Source organism: Rhea americana, unplaced genomic scaffold (genome assembly GCF_003343005.1).
Source record: "Rhea americana isolate MKP2758 unplaced genomic scaffold, rheAme1 scaffold_89, whole genome shotgun sequence".
NCBI lineage: Eukaryota > Metazoa > Chordata > Aves > Rheiformes > Rheidae > Rhea > Rhea americana.
Genome location: NW_028187077.1, coordinates 2,862,757 through 2,877,505, shown reverse-complemented (window position 1 = coordinate 2,877,505; position 14,749 = coordinate 2,862,757). Strand labels below are relative to the sequence as shown.

The following is a 14,749-nucleotide window of genomic DNA, read 5'->3' as shown; positions in this document are numbered from 1 at the left end:
TTAAGGGAAGAAGTTTCCCATTTCATGTCCAATTTAGAGTAAGAATCATTTTAGGATGAGAAATTTGAAAATTCAGTATATTTTTTTAGTCTTTGATTTTACCTAGCAAGATTTCCATAGCAGTAACATGGATAGTTACCTTGATCTTGGATTATGCAGTCTGTGGTGACAAGAGGAGGAACTTGTCCTCTTGTGTTTGTAGCATAGATCTGTCCTCCCCTAGAAGCCTTATCATTTTCAATTACTTGAATCTGATGAGTAAGAAGGAAGACAGTATGAGAAAACCAAGCCATGCATTCAGTTACTTTCATAAACACTTATGCTAACATTTATACCAAGTAATTGTTCTATACAAAAGTGCTATAAACCCAAGATACACGTGTTTCTGGGACGTTTAACAGCTTGAAAACTATGCAACATAGCTGAGCAGTGTAATTCATTTACAAATAGAGTTGCTTGTAGGATAACATTACACCTACAGGAAGGTGAGACCTATACACAAAAAGTATATGAGTTGTTTAGAGCAAGTATACTGATGGCTATACTGACAGACCTTCTCTGGAGTGGCTAGCCAGTGAAACAAGGAGAGCCATYGGGTAAGTTGCTGTTACTGGATTTGACTTTCCATTCTCCCAGATTCACCTGAGATGAAAACAGGTTGCATCACCTTACTTAGATGGCACAGATACAAGTTATCTTTTGCATGACTACAGTTGTGCCAGTTGCTGCTCTTCAAAAACGAAAGCACAAGTAACTGATCAGGCAGCAACGGTAGGTGGGGTTAGCTCTCATTTCTCCCCACTAGTTGTGGGGAAAAAATTAAAAACTACAAGGTGGTTGAAAAGCAAACAGTGATCTAGAGAGCRTATCACCTTCTGAGCTATATTTCATCGCTGCCATTTAGCAAGCAGTAATTTGGACCCCTAAGAAAAGTCTTGCTGGCTATTAGCTAGTATTTCAACATCGGAGTTCACGGTCTACTTTCTCTGAGTCAGACTACCATGCTGTGAGCTTCTTCCTGGAAAAAGACTGAAGGATAGAAACTACAGAAAACATTTTTTCTGAAGTGGAGAAGCTCTGACCATGGACTGATTTATTCTGGTTGAAGCAACTTAAGATGTAATTTCACAAAACACTGCTTAGGCTGGCTTTGCTATGGAACAACATTTCCTTCCTATGCATACTCTCCCCCCTTTGCACACAGTCCCTCGTCACTATTTAAGTTCTGTGCTTTTCAGGACACAATTGAAGCTATATAAAGCTGGATATTGGTCCACACTGTAAATGAGATCACTGAAATGATACCATTACTCCTCTTGCTCCCTCAACAGAGCTATCATTTTAGCAATCATTTTTACAGCATAGCCTAACAGTTGTACTGCTGTGAGTAGCAAGTAAAAGGAAAGAGAATGGGAATTTCTGAAGTTGGCTTCACCACCCAGACTGGCACCCAATGGCATTTTATCTTTACACTGCATGTGATTTTTTAATAGTAGCTGGGAAACTTCAGAAACCCCTGTTGGAAAGTAGAGGGGAAAACCAAAACTAGTTGCATAGAATCCATTGATCATTGTCCAAGAGGTATTTCCTAACACACTGGAAATAATCTGAGGCACTTAACTTTTTTTTCTTACAAAGTTCCTGTACTGTACTTTAAGTACAATGCATTCCTTAGCTTCAACACTATGATTACTTTTCTCTGCCTCCTCGGCTTGTATACTTATTGCTAACACTTGCATTAGAAAGAAACAAGATTTTACTCTAAAAAGGTCCATTGGCTGAAGAAAGCAAACCACTTTCAGACTTAGATCTGCAAAGCATCAATGTGCCATGGTATTCCGTAGTTAACTGACCTAGATATATCATTGTTCTTGGAAATAATTGTTGACAAAGCCCAGATGCTAGTTTTCACAGGTGGTGTCAGAGCACATATCAACCTCTAACATATGTAAGAAAATATAAATCAACAATGGCTTGTCCAAGCAAATTTATCTGGCAACACTACTATAACTGTATAATGTAAATATAACAAGAAATACACATGGTGATACTTACTTCTCATTCTGAATTAGCTTTTTGCCCTTTACAGACATTGACCCAGATCATGTTTCTTTTAAACATGTCATTTTGATCCTCTCTCTGCTGCTAAAACAAACCTTTTAGCCTATTTTAACATTGCTGTCATAGTCAAGCCTGTTTATTCTACATGTGTAATTGAAACAAGACATCAGTCTATGCTTTCATGCCAGACCTCCTCCTCCTTTTTTTAAAAAAAGGTTAGGCTAACCATTTTATCCTTCTTATGTAAAAGCACCAATCTGAAACACAGGGATGAGCAGCCTATTAAGGGTGTTACCTACATTCGCTAGTTATACGGACACTGACTGATTTCTTAAACAATAGTTTTCAATTACATTAAACCTGAACATTTCCTCTAACAGAAGGAATTGCAGTTGTTACGTTAACTGCTAAGTGATAACTAAAAAGCATTTTTTCAAGATTTTCTGAGTTTTGCGCTAGAAGAACACTGGATAAAACAGATAATCTCTTCTGGAAGGAAAAAACAAAAACTCAATATAAGAAAGTAGGGCTGCCCAACCCTAGACAGTCTTAGGCTTTTACAAAAATGTTTCTCCTTCAGCGTGGCGAAACAGAATCCTTCCTATGCAGTAATACTGCTTCAGCAAAGAAAGTGTGAGATTCCTTCACCCAGACTAGCTTACAGTGTGGTGGCTACTACATTTTTCTAAGCATAAAACGTAGATTTTAATTTCTACATCAAAGCTGCAGAACATTGCCTGCCTCAAGAATCCCAGCTCTTCGAGGACCTTTTGGCTTGGCCAGCTGGTCACCAGGAGCAGTAGAAGTACGAGTGTCAGAGTGTGCATTTTCTCCACAAGGTCAGCTCATTTCTCCCTTCGATCTTACTTCAATCAGCTATTCTCAATAAAACACAAGTGACACRTGGCCTTCATTTGACTAGTTATTTTTCTGGGTAACTATTAAGCTACTTTATTTAAAAAGATGAACACAGCCATCACCTTGTTCTCTTTTTACCCTAATCCATTTTGAAAAAAAGAGACAGCTTCTAGTGCATTAAAAAAAGGGGCCTGTCCTATCAGTGCACGTTTAGGCACGCTTAAACAGCTCAGTGTTTTGAACCTGTATGAGGCTTAAGCATGAACTATACCGTGAGCTACTGAAATCCTTACAAGTCTATGGCAACTGGAAGGATGCTCAAACAAATAATTTTAGTTGTCTGAGGAACGCCCACAATCAAATAGCGAAGTGGCTTTTGAGCACATGACTTCTCAGCATTTAAGATCGCCATTTTAAGAGTTAAAAAAAAAAAAAAAAAAAAAAAAAGCTGCATTTCTGCCTAAGTCCTGTTTTAGGTATCTACCCCCCACTAGGTATCACCCCCCCACACACTTTCCATCTTTCTGGAGTGAAAAAGGAAGGTGATTAGCTACAGGGAATGTAAGTAATCTATCAATACTGCTGGATATTCCTGTTAACGTACTTGGAGTCAGGCTTATATCTCATGTCAGCTATAAAGTTATAAAGCCTCTTTAGTTCTAAAATTAATATTATGCACTACTCATACACTCAAAACAGGTATCAGAGTACAGTAGAAGCTACGAAATTCCATGTAATTAACAAAATTATGCAAAAAATGAAACATATCCTGTGAACTAAGCAATATAAGTGCATTTTTATATTCAAACAACTACCAACTAAAGTTAACTACCAACTACTGCCATTTGTCTAAAAAGCAGCAGAAATTTATTTCCATAAAAAATAGCGTTACATTACTTACAGGGCTTGGAATAGAGTCCGGATCAAGCTTCTTCTGCTGTGGACCTGTGAGCTGCGCTGGACCTCCAGGGAAAGCACCAGGATAAGACAGCTGAGCTCCTGCCATCTGAGGGCCATAATTTGCTGCAGAGTTACAAATGACCATAGATTTAAGTATTTAAGTTCYGGTATCAAATCTGCTATCAATTTTTAACATCAAGTTTTTCCATACAGCTCATTCTTACTGCAGCCAAATGTTGCTTTTCTTTTCATCAGGTAGAAGAAACCAAATATTTTAGCTCACGTAGTCTATTGTTTTAAAAGTAAACATAAAACTGTGTGTGACAACTTTGGATCTAGAAGTCCTCAGGTATGTGCCCAAGTAGCATAGTTAGCAGAGATTCCCACAGCTACTCAGTTCAGGCCATTACGTTATTGAGAACCTCTCCAGCAACACTAGTCAGTGCAAACTGCTGTAGTTAGTTTGACAACTAAAAAGCCAGCTAACTGTTTACTGCTAATTGTTTAGTTAACTGCATCAGGTAAAACAAAGCACATTCTTTGTATTCAGTTACAACTCTTTATTGCTATAAAAGCATTTTTGAAAGCTGTTGAAGGCAGACAGTACTATAAAATGGACCTGCACCTTTTTGGATAATAAAAGACTCTTCTTCTGTAGTATGTTGTACCTTTATCCATTACCACCCAAATAATTCTGCTCCTGACCCAAATTAAGCTACTTCTTGCTACTTTCTTTTCCAGAATGCTGAATCTCTGAGGAAAAGTATAGCCTGCTTTAAATTACACTAACTGACAATAGGAATCTTTCCATTCTATTAAAAAAAAATAATAAGTTTTTATTTTTCCAAGTCAGTAGAACATCATCCATGACTGGCTGCAGTTCCACCTGCAGTGGAATGCAGAATGTGCAGTTCCCAAAGCACATTTTGTTTTCAGTTAGATACCAAACATCCTTCCTTACCTTGCTGAGGATGATATCCAGGCCCTGGGGGCTGTCCTGGAAGCTGTTGCAAGTTAGCATTTGGGGGGCCAGATCCAGAGATCCCATCCTGTCTGGCCATTGGAGCCAATGATGGTTGAGCACAAAGGCCATTTACATTATTTGCTGGTGGAGGAATCTGTGATCCAAGCGGTAAAGCCATTTGCTGTTGGGCCGGTGGTGGTGGTGGTGGTTGTGGACCCTGAAAGGATGCTGGATGCCCAGAAGACATGTGCGAGCTCTGAGTAGCACCAGGACCTGAGCAGAAAGCCATATGTCAAAGCCAACAACCTACCGTGCGGAAGGTAATCTATTTTAGTTCCATACATTTGCAACATGTATAGGAATATTGCATCTTGTATTGATAATGCTTTATTAAAGGAATTTGGAATGACCGTTCGTGTAACAAATTTAGCTTAAGTCTGAACTGATTCTAATGACCAACTATTCTTTGTGGCCTCATTTTCAACGAAAACCTGAAACTGGATGGAGAAGTGAAGAGGGAGGTCAGCCTTTGACAATATTTGATTAAAATACACATAAATCACTATTTGCTTGTGTAACAATATTTCATTTCATAATGTGAAAAAACATTCCTTTTAACTTAATAATCAATTTCTCTTATGTGGCACATCTTTGTTAGTTTGCTGTTTGCATTTCACTATGATAGGTTTAACGGTAGGTAAATCCATTCATTTAATGTTTTACAACCACCTTCTGGTTTTCATATTACAAGATGAAACTTATGTGGACTATTTTGTGTACATTGATGATGAATAGTTAGTTCTTTATAAGAACCTAGTTCCAATATGAAATAATAGGACTCTGGAAATATTTCTTTGAGTATTTTACAATACCTACATTTTTAGTCAAATTTCTTTCAAAAGATCTACAGTAAAAATAATTTTCAGAAAAGCTAAGAACATAACCAAAATTAAGGTTGGAACAAAAGTACTGATATGTTGATATAAAAACACTGAAATGTATCTTCATTCACACATGTTAACTGAAAAACACATACAAAACACAAGCTTAGGTTTGCAGTTGGTAAAAACAGACATTGTTCCATTAGTTTTATAACCTGTGAACTTCAGCAATCTGCCAAGTTACACCAATTTAGGCTTACAGTTAAGCAAAAACAGAAGAACAAAACCCAACACAGAGGCAGAGTGTTAAATAACCCATATCTTCAGTGATCTGAACGGTATCTGAAACTTCCAGTATGTAATAAGATAAGCAAGAATATTCTGTTCTACACAATTATTACTGAAGGCAGTATTCTGAAGGTAGAGAAACAAGTTAATTCTTTTCTCTACATAATATAAATCATGAATTGTTGTAGGGATGTTGGGCCACATTTCATCCTGTATGAAACAACCATTCTTAATTGCACACTTGCAGTTCAGCACACCAAAGCTGAATTCAAGTCTCAATTAATTTTTCTAAGATGAGGAAGGTTTAAGTTTTCACTAGCAATTGTACAGCGGGCCAGACTCCAGTAGTTATGCAGGCTTCACTCAACTTGAACCAACAGCTTGTAAAGTCAGGGCAGAACAATGATGTAATTATCAGTGTAGCTTGAACTAAAAGGTTCATCTCTACTCATATCTTACAACGATACTGACCACCAAAGTGATCTCAAATTCAAACAAATTCATCCTCCTAAATGTACTGGTCTTAGCAAAACAAGATGCTAACTCAATTCCACTCCTTTTCAGTTGAATAGTAAATTTAATCAGGCCTCAGTAAATATTCAGGAAAAGCAGATAAAACAAAAAATAAAATCAGTGATGGCAGGTCCAATTTACACAGAAGAATTACATAATCATGTCTTTATCACATGGTTTAGTTTTGAGATGTTTTAGCCTCAAATTAGAAGCAAATGAAATTTAGATGAAAAGATAAACTGTAATTTTTAGACACAAAAAAGATCATTTTAAAACAGAAAGAAACTGAAAAAATGAAAAAAAATAAGTTCTACCTGCATATTTTTGCTCTTGGCTTGCCTGTTACTGACAGGATCAAAAAAGAATATGAGAAATGATCAAAAAGGCAATTGATCTTTCTGGACGGTTCAACAAATGTCAATTTAGAGCTAACTCAAGGGTATTCACTTAAGTAACAGGATGAAATTAAAGACCTAAGAACTTGACAAATGACAGCAGTCAAAGATTTTATGTCTTACTTCTATGCAGGTCCAGTAAGGTGCAAATTATCATAATCTTAATAGCTTTAATTGAGGAAAAAGTAAATCAAATCAGATAAAACTATTTACCATAGCTATTTATTTGCATGGTGTTGAGCTGGTTAGTAAGTTGCGTTGTAGATGAAGTGGATGCAGTATTTGGATAGGCTGGTTGTGATTGATGACTGTAGGGAGGATAGGAAGAGCCTGTACAGTGAGGAGGTGGAGAGCCTTGAAACCTGAAGGGAGAGATTAGCGCAGTTATACAGAGAATTGCAGCAACCAGTAATAATTCCAGAAGGCCTAATACCTTCTCCAGGGTGATGCTGAAACAATTAATTGGGGGGGGGGCAAATTCTTTACAGTTTGTTCATCTCCTGACCATAAAAAATATATTTTTGTTAAAATAGTCTTGAAGAGAGAATGCACACTCAGTAAAAAAGACAGTATATGATTTTTTTGCATACTTGTTAGAAATAAAGAAGTATGAGTATGCCTTGGGAAAGAGAGAGAAGCAAGTGAAAGGTTGCTGCTCAAGAAATCTATGCTTCTGAACACACCACATCACTCCAAGCTCTTTCCATGCTTATACAGGAAGCTTCCCTACTGAGGATGGGTGAGGACACTGCGATGAACACTAAGACAATATCTGCAAAGTGAGGCAAATGAAGAGGGAGACTGTTAAGAAGTTCCCAGCAGTATGGTGAAAATGAAGACACAGGTGAAAAAACCCTGCTGCATGGACATAGGAAAACACGAAGGCAAGGAAACAACATGACAGAAGGAAGAGGTAACACRTATATAACTTGTAAAGATATTTTCTACCAGGCTTTACATACTTCTGGAAAAACAAGATTGCAGGCCATCTTCCACAGATCTACATTGCTTTCCCTACAACCATTTCTAAAACTGAGGAAGGTCCTACGTATACTAAGGGAAGTAGATTTCTCTTTCCTTGAAATTTTGTTATGAAAATTTCCTGGCTCTCAGTAACCTGGGAATAAAACAAGATCAAGTGAAAATAGTAAATAGGCAGTTGTCAGGTGATGACTAGAAACCAGGAAAGAGAAGCAACATTTTGCTGGGCTGGTCATGTCAACTCAACTCTCTTCACCCCGTTTTTCAATGCCTCGTTTTTAGGTCTTTAGAACAACAGCCACTTCTCCCTATGCATTGACACACGGTCTTCTACAAAGAACCACCAGTCTCTGTGGGTCCTCTACGCACAGCAATAACACACAGACAACAGATTCCCTATTCTGATGCCTAATAAAACATATATGACTTTATTAGAACACAAATAGCTATATAACAACTAAAAAGCAYGGAAGCAGATTAAGACTTTGATCAGCCAAAGCAAGACTGTTTTTAAGTAGCATCAAGTTCACAAAAACAGTTATATGTACATAAACTCTAATTCTGTCACTCCTAAGAAGACAGCAAAATAATTAGCAATTGACAGAATTAAATGAGATAGTTAAGCATATCTGCACAGGTACAAACTACAAATCATGTCACACCACTGTAATCATCCTTTTCTGCCYTCACCTTACATCCTTTCATATCATTTTCCCAAGACTCCCTTTTACATCTTCTACCTGTCCCTAGTTTCTCCTTCCTCTCTTACTTCTTCCCACTCCCTTCTTTTTCATTTCTTCCTGCGARCTCTGGAGGCAGGACAATACCACTTCAGGTAAATTCTTCATAGTCAGTCAATCACAGACTTGAACAAATGGGCAGCAGTCACTAATCTGAAAGACTATGACAAAATTGCATTATAAAATATCTTTAGAATACTCTATGGAGCCTTGGCTGTGTCCCACAACACTGAACCACAGACATCCTACCACAGAGAAAAAACTAGAGATACCATACATATGCACCAGCTTCTGGTCAAAACTCACTAGTAACTATTAATCATTAAAAAACAACCTCTTGATACCTCACAACAGAGGACAATTAAGACATCAGAAAATAAATAAAAGCAGCACAACTCCTATAACAAACGGCAGTTATAACACCTAACTGCTGCATTTAATCAATGAGTCTTAAGTTCAAGCAGAAAGAATAAAAAGAAACTCAACCCATGATAAAGATCTAACTTGTCGTAAAACAGACCTTAATGAGATTACAGATTGCACTGTACGATCTGGCAGCTTAACGTAACAGTGACCTGAACTTGATGATCCAGTTTAGAACCGGAATAGGTCAGAACTGCTGAAGGTAGAAGGGATGTAATACTTGGATGCCAGCAAAGGAGCCAAAGAGAGGAAAAAAGAGAATGAAGAATTCAGATCTCATGTATTAATTCGTGGAGTCACCTATGTGGCTGTTGCCCTGGTGTATTGGGCCCATTTGGGAGGTTAGTCTGGCTGAACTGATGTGCACCAGGTGGTGGAGGTCCAACAGGAGCTGAAGATCCAAAAGGCACAGTTGATTTCGACATACCTGCCAAACAGAAAGTACTTCCTGTAAGAAAGCACAAGATCTTCAAGAAATACAAACATACAGCCCTGCTGTAGGAATAAGAAAAGATAGATTTCTGGCCAGCTATAGAAATAAAAATGAAAAAAAAAAACCACACAGTTAAAAAGGAAGGAAATAGTAGTTAGTAATCTTCTGGTGAAAGAAGCAGGACCGTAACAAAGATGCAAGAATAAGAAAGTAGATGCTCCAATTCAACCTGGGATACTGAAAATCCTCTATCACTCACTCACCTTCTCAGGGAGAAGCAACAGGTCCCTTTGCTTTCTGAAAACACTGTCAGAAAGAAAAGCTGGAAAAATCTTTAAAAATTTGCCTCCATATGCAGAACCAGTAGACTTATGCTAAGAATGCTTTTTAATGCAGAATTATCTAGAACACTGACTGTAAAGAGATTACAATTTATGTAAACAAAAGTGTTGAATAAATCATTTTTCAACCAGTATTTCTTGAATATTTTCCTTTAAATTACTATAACACCAAAAATTTGTTTGCTGCCAAAATTAGTATTTTTCTGAGGTAGTCTAATAAGCCAATTAACAGAAGTAGTTCTATGTTCTGACTATATTCAGCCTTGGATTAAAGCAACACAACTCCTGCAGTCTTCATTGAGAAGTTTTAGAGAAACTGGGCAAAATTTCTCCATTTTCTAATTTCACAATGCCAGAAAAATCAAGTAAGTCATATAAAACTACGTATGCCAATTTTTGTTTTCATTATTCTCTTAGTACTGCCATTTCCCTACTGCAAATCTGAAAAAGTAAGTTTAACGCAAGTTATCATCATCTGAATGTTTTTAATGATATTGACAAATTATGTTTTCTAGCTGCCTTAGAGAAGAATTCAGACATCTTTACTATTTGAACTATAATTATCGTCTAGAACATCAGATAAAACATTTAGACAGTTCCTCCCTCCTTCCTCCCAATTTTGCCTAGGTATATTAGTAGCCTTACTAGAAACCTTACTCTTTTTGGATGCTTTCCACAGCCCTAACTGGCATGTCTAGTATGCCCTCTTTGGCTTTATTGAAATGAGGTCACGGTATTGACTTATTGAAAAATGGGCCTCAACACTGTGCTATCAGAAGTCACTTTTTTTTTTCTACGAAAAAACTGCAGCCACATATCAGTAAGTTAAAATTAAAAAAAAGAAAAAGGAGAGACAGTAACAGCCATTTTAATGTAATTGATATCCATCAGATAATCTGTAGGATGACTGTGCTGAGATATAAAGAGCAAATATCCCATTTGCTTATAAAAGTTATCTAAGTTACCCATCCTAATATTAGGTGATTGTCTCCTACATGGTTAGGAGGCAGCTAGACTGTATTTACAACTTACTATCCAAGAAAACATCATTCAGTAAACGAGCTTAAGTAGTAAACCATCAACTTATACGCAAGTTTGTACTCAAGAACTTCATGCCACTAGGACACAGGTCCTATGGTCAAGAATGTAACTCATTTCTGAAGAGCCTGCTTGCCAATAACACATTTGAGTTCAGAAACATTTTTCTACTCCTAGAAAGAATACTCCACTGCTCCATATGTATTTATCTGTACTAGATGTTAATCACAATATAGCATTAAGCACTTGTGCTTACTGTCTTCTGGACAACAGAATTCACACACAAACGTTAGATTCCCATTACCAGGCATCTTGTATCAACATTTAGGGTAACAGCAACAACATGGCTAAAACTAGTGCAAGATACTGTTACACTAGCAATGTAAAATAGAACATTTTGCATAGGCACAAGTAACATGAAGAGATAAAAGGCCTTCATAGAAAAGTAGACTCTAAAAATGCATTTTAAGCAAACTTCATACCTGTTTGAGGTGCTGAATATGAAGAATTAGGGTCGCCATAATGTCCATAAAGAAGCGGAGAAGTAGGTGGTCCAAAACCTGTAGAAAAGCCTCCTATTCCTGGCTGCGACTGAGAATATGGAGGAGTTGCAACATAACCTTGTTGACTCATGTTGGCAACAGTCTCACTCCAAGCAGGCAATCCTCTTTAAGAATCTGGGAAAAAAAAAAAAAAAAAGAGGAAATTATACCTGCTACTATTTGTTAGTCTTTATGCATTTTGAAAGTGAGAACTGTGTTTCCCCCCTCTGTAACAGTAGACAGACTGAAAGGTAAATATGGACCTGTAAGTTAGGAGAAAAATGTTTTTGCTTGTTTGATCATCTTGTTGCTTTGTTTTCTTAACACTACCACAAATCTTATTGCATGAATTTAAACAAATCACTGAATTTTTCTAAAGAGAATTCACTTCTCCCAGGCCAATGAATAAAAACTCAAAATAAAGGAAGTACAGGTGGAAGAAAACCCAAAGGAAGTTCTCTGACAGCTCTCTTTATTGGGAGAATCTAGACTTCTACACATGAAAAATAGACTGAGAGTCCCACCCCCTAAATATCAGGTATTCCAAAGAAAAATACCAGATATTCCTGAAAAATCAGGAAAGGCACAGTTGCCAGAATACAGAAATCCTCCAGCAATTCCTTTTCCTGCCCTAGCGTGTGTCTCTCAGAGGAGGCATGGAACACAGCACCAGCTTTCATCACACCTTCTACATTAGCCCCAGCCCAAGTAAGTGAGGGAGCTTTTGTGCTTTCAGTAGTGGTAAGAAATGACACTAAGTGCACAGCCACTGCTGTTGCAAATCCATCCCCATTACACAAGTACTGTATGATAGGTGCTGGCCCTTTTTAAGGCTCAGGTTTAAACATTAAAACAAAACAAAACAAAACAAAACAAAACAAAAAAAAAAAGCTACAGTAATTGCCACACACTTTTTCTTACATCAAGAGAAACAAAGGGACATATCTCTCACTTATGTCAAAGCGCTTCTCTCACTTAACTGAGCAGTCTGATTTTCTGCTTCCTGGCCCTGCTCCTGACAAATTTCCGCAGCTAGTTCCTGCTCACACGAAAGCAGACTGGGACAGGAGAGAAAAAAAAGCCAGGGAATAAATCTGAAGAATGCTACAATATTAAAATAAATTACTGTAGTAAGAAAGATCAACTTTCAGATACGGAGCACTTTCTACCAGGAAATCTGAAAAGTTCTTGAAGTTGTATACTTCGTAGCCTTCATAGGTAACTTTCTCATTTTCATGTAAAATAGAAATCCAATGTAAAGTCAAAATAAAAATTTAGCAAAAACAACAAATTCTACTAATTTTATTAGTGTCCAAATTAAACTGCTTTGTGAAATGCTGAGGAGATCCAGACCCTGAGTGAGCAGCAAGCACTTACTGTCTCTGTAAAGTCAAGTCACAAGTACACAGATCAAGCATCTCCAAAGAGCTAAAGCCACATCTATGTAAACTAGCATTTTATTTGACAACGGGAGTATTCTTTTGAAATAGCTCTCCCAGCCATTTTTGCTTGATTTGGTTGCATCATGGAGCGATCTCTGAGCATGCAAACTGGATGAAGCTCTATCAGAAATTGTGCTCTACGAGCGTGCCTGATTTCACCTCAGAAACAGATGCAGCTCCAAGATCACACTACGTAGCAGACAAATTCATGCTGGCATGTGTCAGTAGAAAAAAARATCTACTCTTATCAGAAAACCCATCTCTAGACTTTTCATATTAGACATACATTTCTGAAAAAAACTTTAGTTTTACTGATTTTCCATGTCAGACAGGAAATCACTCTGAGATGGGTAAAGGGCCCAGACCTCCTCACAAATTGCCTGTCCTACTAARCCACATTCCTCAATGTGGCATAAAATTTCCCCACTGCCTAAGACATTTTTAAGTATTCAACTGTTTCAGAAATGACAGGCTGGAGAGTTGTCTTCTATTTCTTAGCTAACGAGGTAAGCACGAGAAGAAGAAAAAATGTGTAGAGAGAACGGCTTTTGGTTGCCCGCTATACTCTCCTCCCCAGCAGAAAAGACGTGGCAGCACGAGCTTTAGTTGCTCCACAAGATAGAAAATCGGCACAAAATTACCTACTTGCTAGCATATACTTATACATATTTTATATCTATATACAGAAAGGAATGTTCACTTTGAGGCTRCTGCAACAGTCGGCACCTTTAGCTGCAACAGCATCCAGGGGAAACTACTTCCTCCACAGCTCGCTCTGAGAGGAAAGAAAAAAAAAAATCTTGCCACGTCAAACTTCCCACAGACAGCATAAACACACAGAGGTTGGGTTGAAGAGGGATAGGAACTCTTAACCCTAAACTGAATAATATAAACGTACTGAACTCAGTTTCAGATTCTATTTAACATAGAGCATATTTAATCTTTTTTCAAGATATGCACAAATGCAAACATGCAGTAAAAACTGTTTGGATAGCAGCCAAAATATCAATAAAAACTGATCATCTGGCAAGGTTTAATTTAACAAGAGACATAAAGAATCAAAGTAGAAATCACATAAGAAAGATCAGAAGATCTGCTAAGACAAGATCTTTCACTGGGTGTGCTTACTACCTGTGTTGCTGAACAGAAGGATTTGGAAACCTTTTCTCCTAGTCTCTCTCAACACTAGTTTATCTTACACCCTTTTCATTGAAATTTAACAGCACAAATTAAATTATTCTGAAACGAAACAGGTTGTGATCTTTTTTTCAGTGGATCACTATACCCATGTAATGCTTTACTGCACTGGTATCTCTGTAAAGATGTCAAACTCCACTGGGTGCATGTAAAAAGTAGGATAACAATTAAAAATATAGGCTCCTGTTCTCAGCTAACTGAAAGAGAACCATTAACTTTACAATTTCTTCTGAGATGCTGCGCTTAGTAACGTATAATCTAGAAACAGATGCGAAGTCGCTCCCCAATACATGCTGCATCCTCCATTGGGCAAATAATGTTTGGTGAGTACGTGTGCATATTTATACAGAGACATGCATACAGATGCACACACAGAATGCAACATAGCTACACGTATTAGATTTTAGATTATATTTTTATAACATGCATTTCAGAAAAAAAACTACGAAAGTATAAAGTTCCCTAAAACTCACTGCAGTCAGTCAGTTCCTATCGCGCATTTCCCCGTTAACTGGCAACTTTAAGTCCCTGTAACACCGTAACGGTGCTCGCTATTTTCCCGGCGCCGCTGCGCTGCCCTGCGCAGGACACGTCTGCCCGCTCCGCTTAACAGTAAGGCGCACACGAAGTACCTGCCCGCCGTGCCGACGAACGCAGGCGCCGCGGGCTCCGTCCCGGCACGACGCCCGCTGCTCCCCACGCCCGTGACCGGGCGGCCCCCGGCAGGCGGAGCCCCGCCGCCTCTCGCGGCC

At 38.0% G+C, this 14,749-nt stretch overlaps 1 protein-coding gene across 5 annotated transcripts in view; it reads right to left on the bottom strand.

The window, feature by feature from the left end:
- Positions 1–14,749, bottom strand: part of SEC24D (SEC24 homolog D, COPII component) — a 137,824-nt gene that overhangs the window by 39,357 nt on the left and 83,718 nt on the right. Inside the window, exons 1-7 of one of the 5 annotated variants that reach the window (XM_085323918.1) lie at positions 14,630–14,731; positions 11,299–11,493; positions 9,305–9,431; positions 7,074–7,222; positions 4,781–5,056; positions 3,821–3,942; positions 140–251 (exon numbers count right to left, since the gene is read on the bottom strand). In XM_085323918.1, the coding sequence (XP_085180044.1) occupies positions 140–251; positions 3,821–3,942; positions 4,781–5,056; positions 7,074–7,222; positions 9,305–9,431; positions 11,299–11,449 (937 nt within the window). In that variant the 5' untranslated portion in view covers positions 11,450–11,493; positions 14,630–14,731. Of the gene's footprint in view, positions 1–139; positions 252–3,820; positions 3,943–4,780; positions 5,057–7,073; positions 7,223–9,304; positions 9,432–11,298; positions 11,494–12,279; positions 12,301–12,338; positions 12,384–13,526; positions 13,563–14,629; positions 14,732–14,749 lie in introns of those variants that run through there. The other 4 variants (XM_085323921.1, XM_085323920.1, XM_085323922.1 and 1 more) reach the window with 4 other exon arrangements.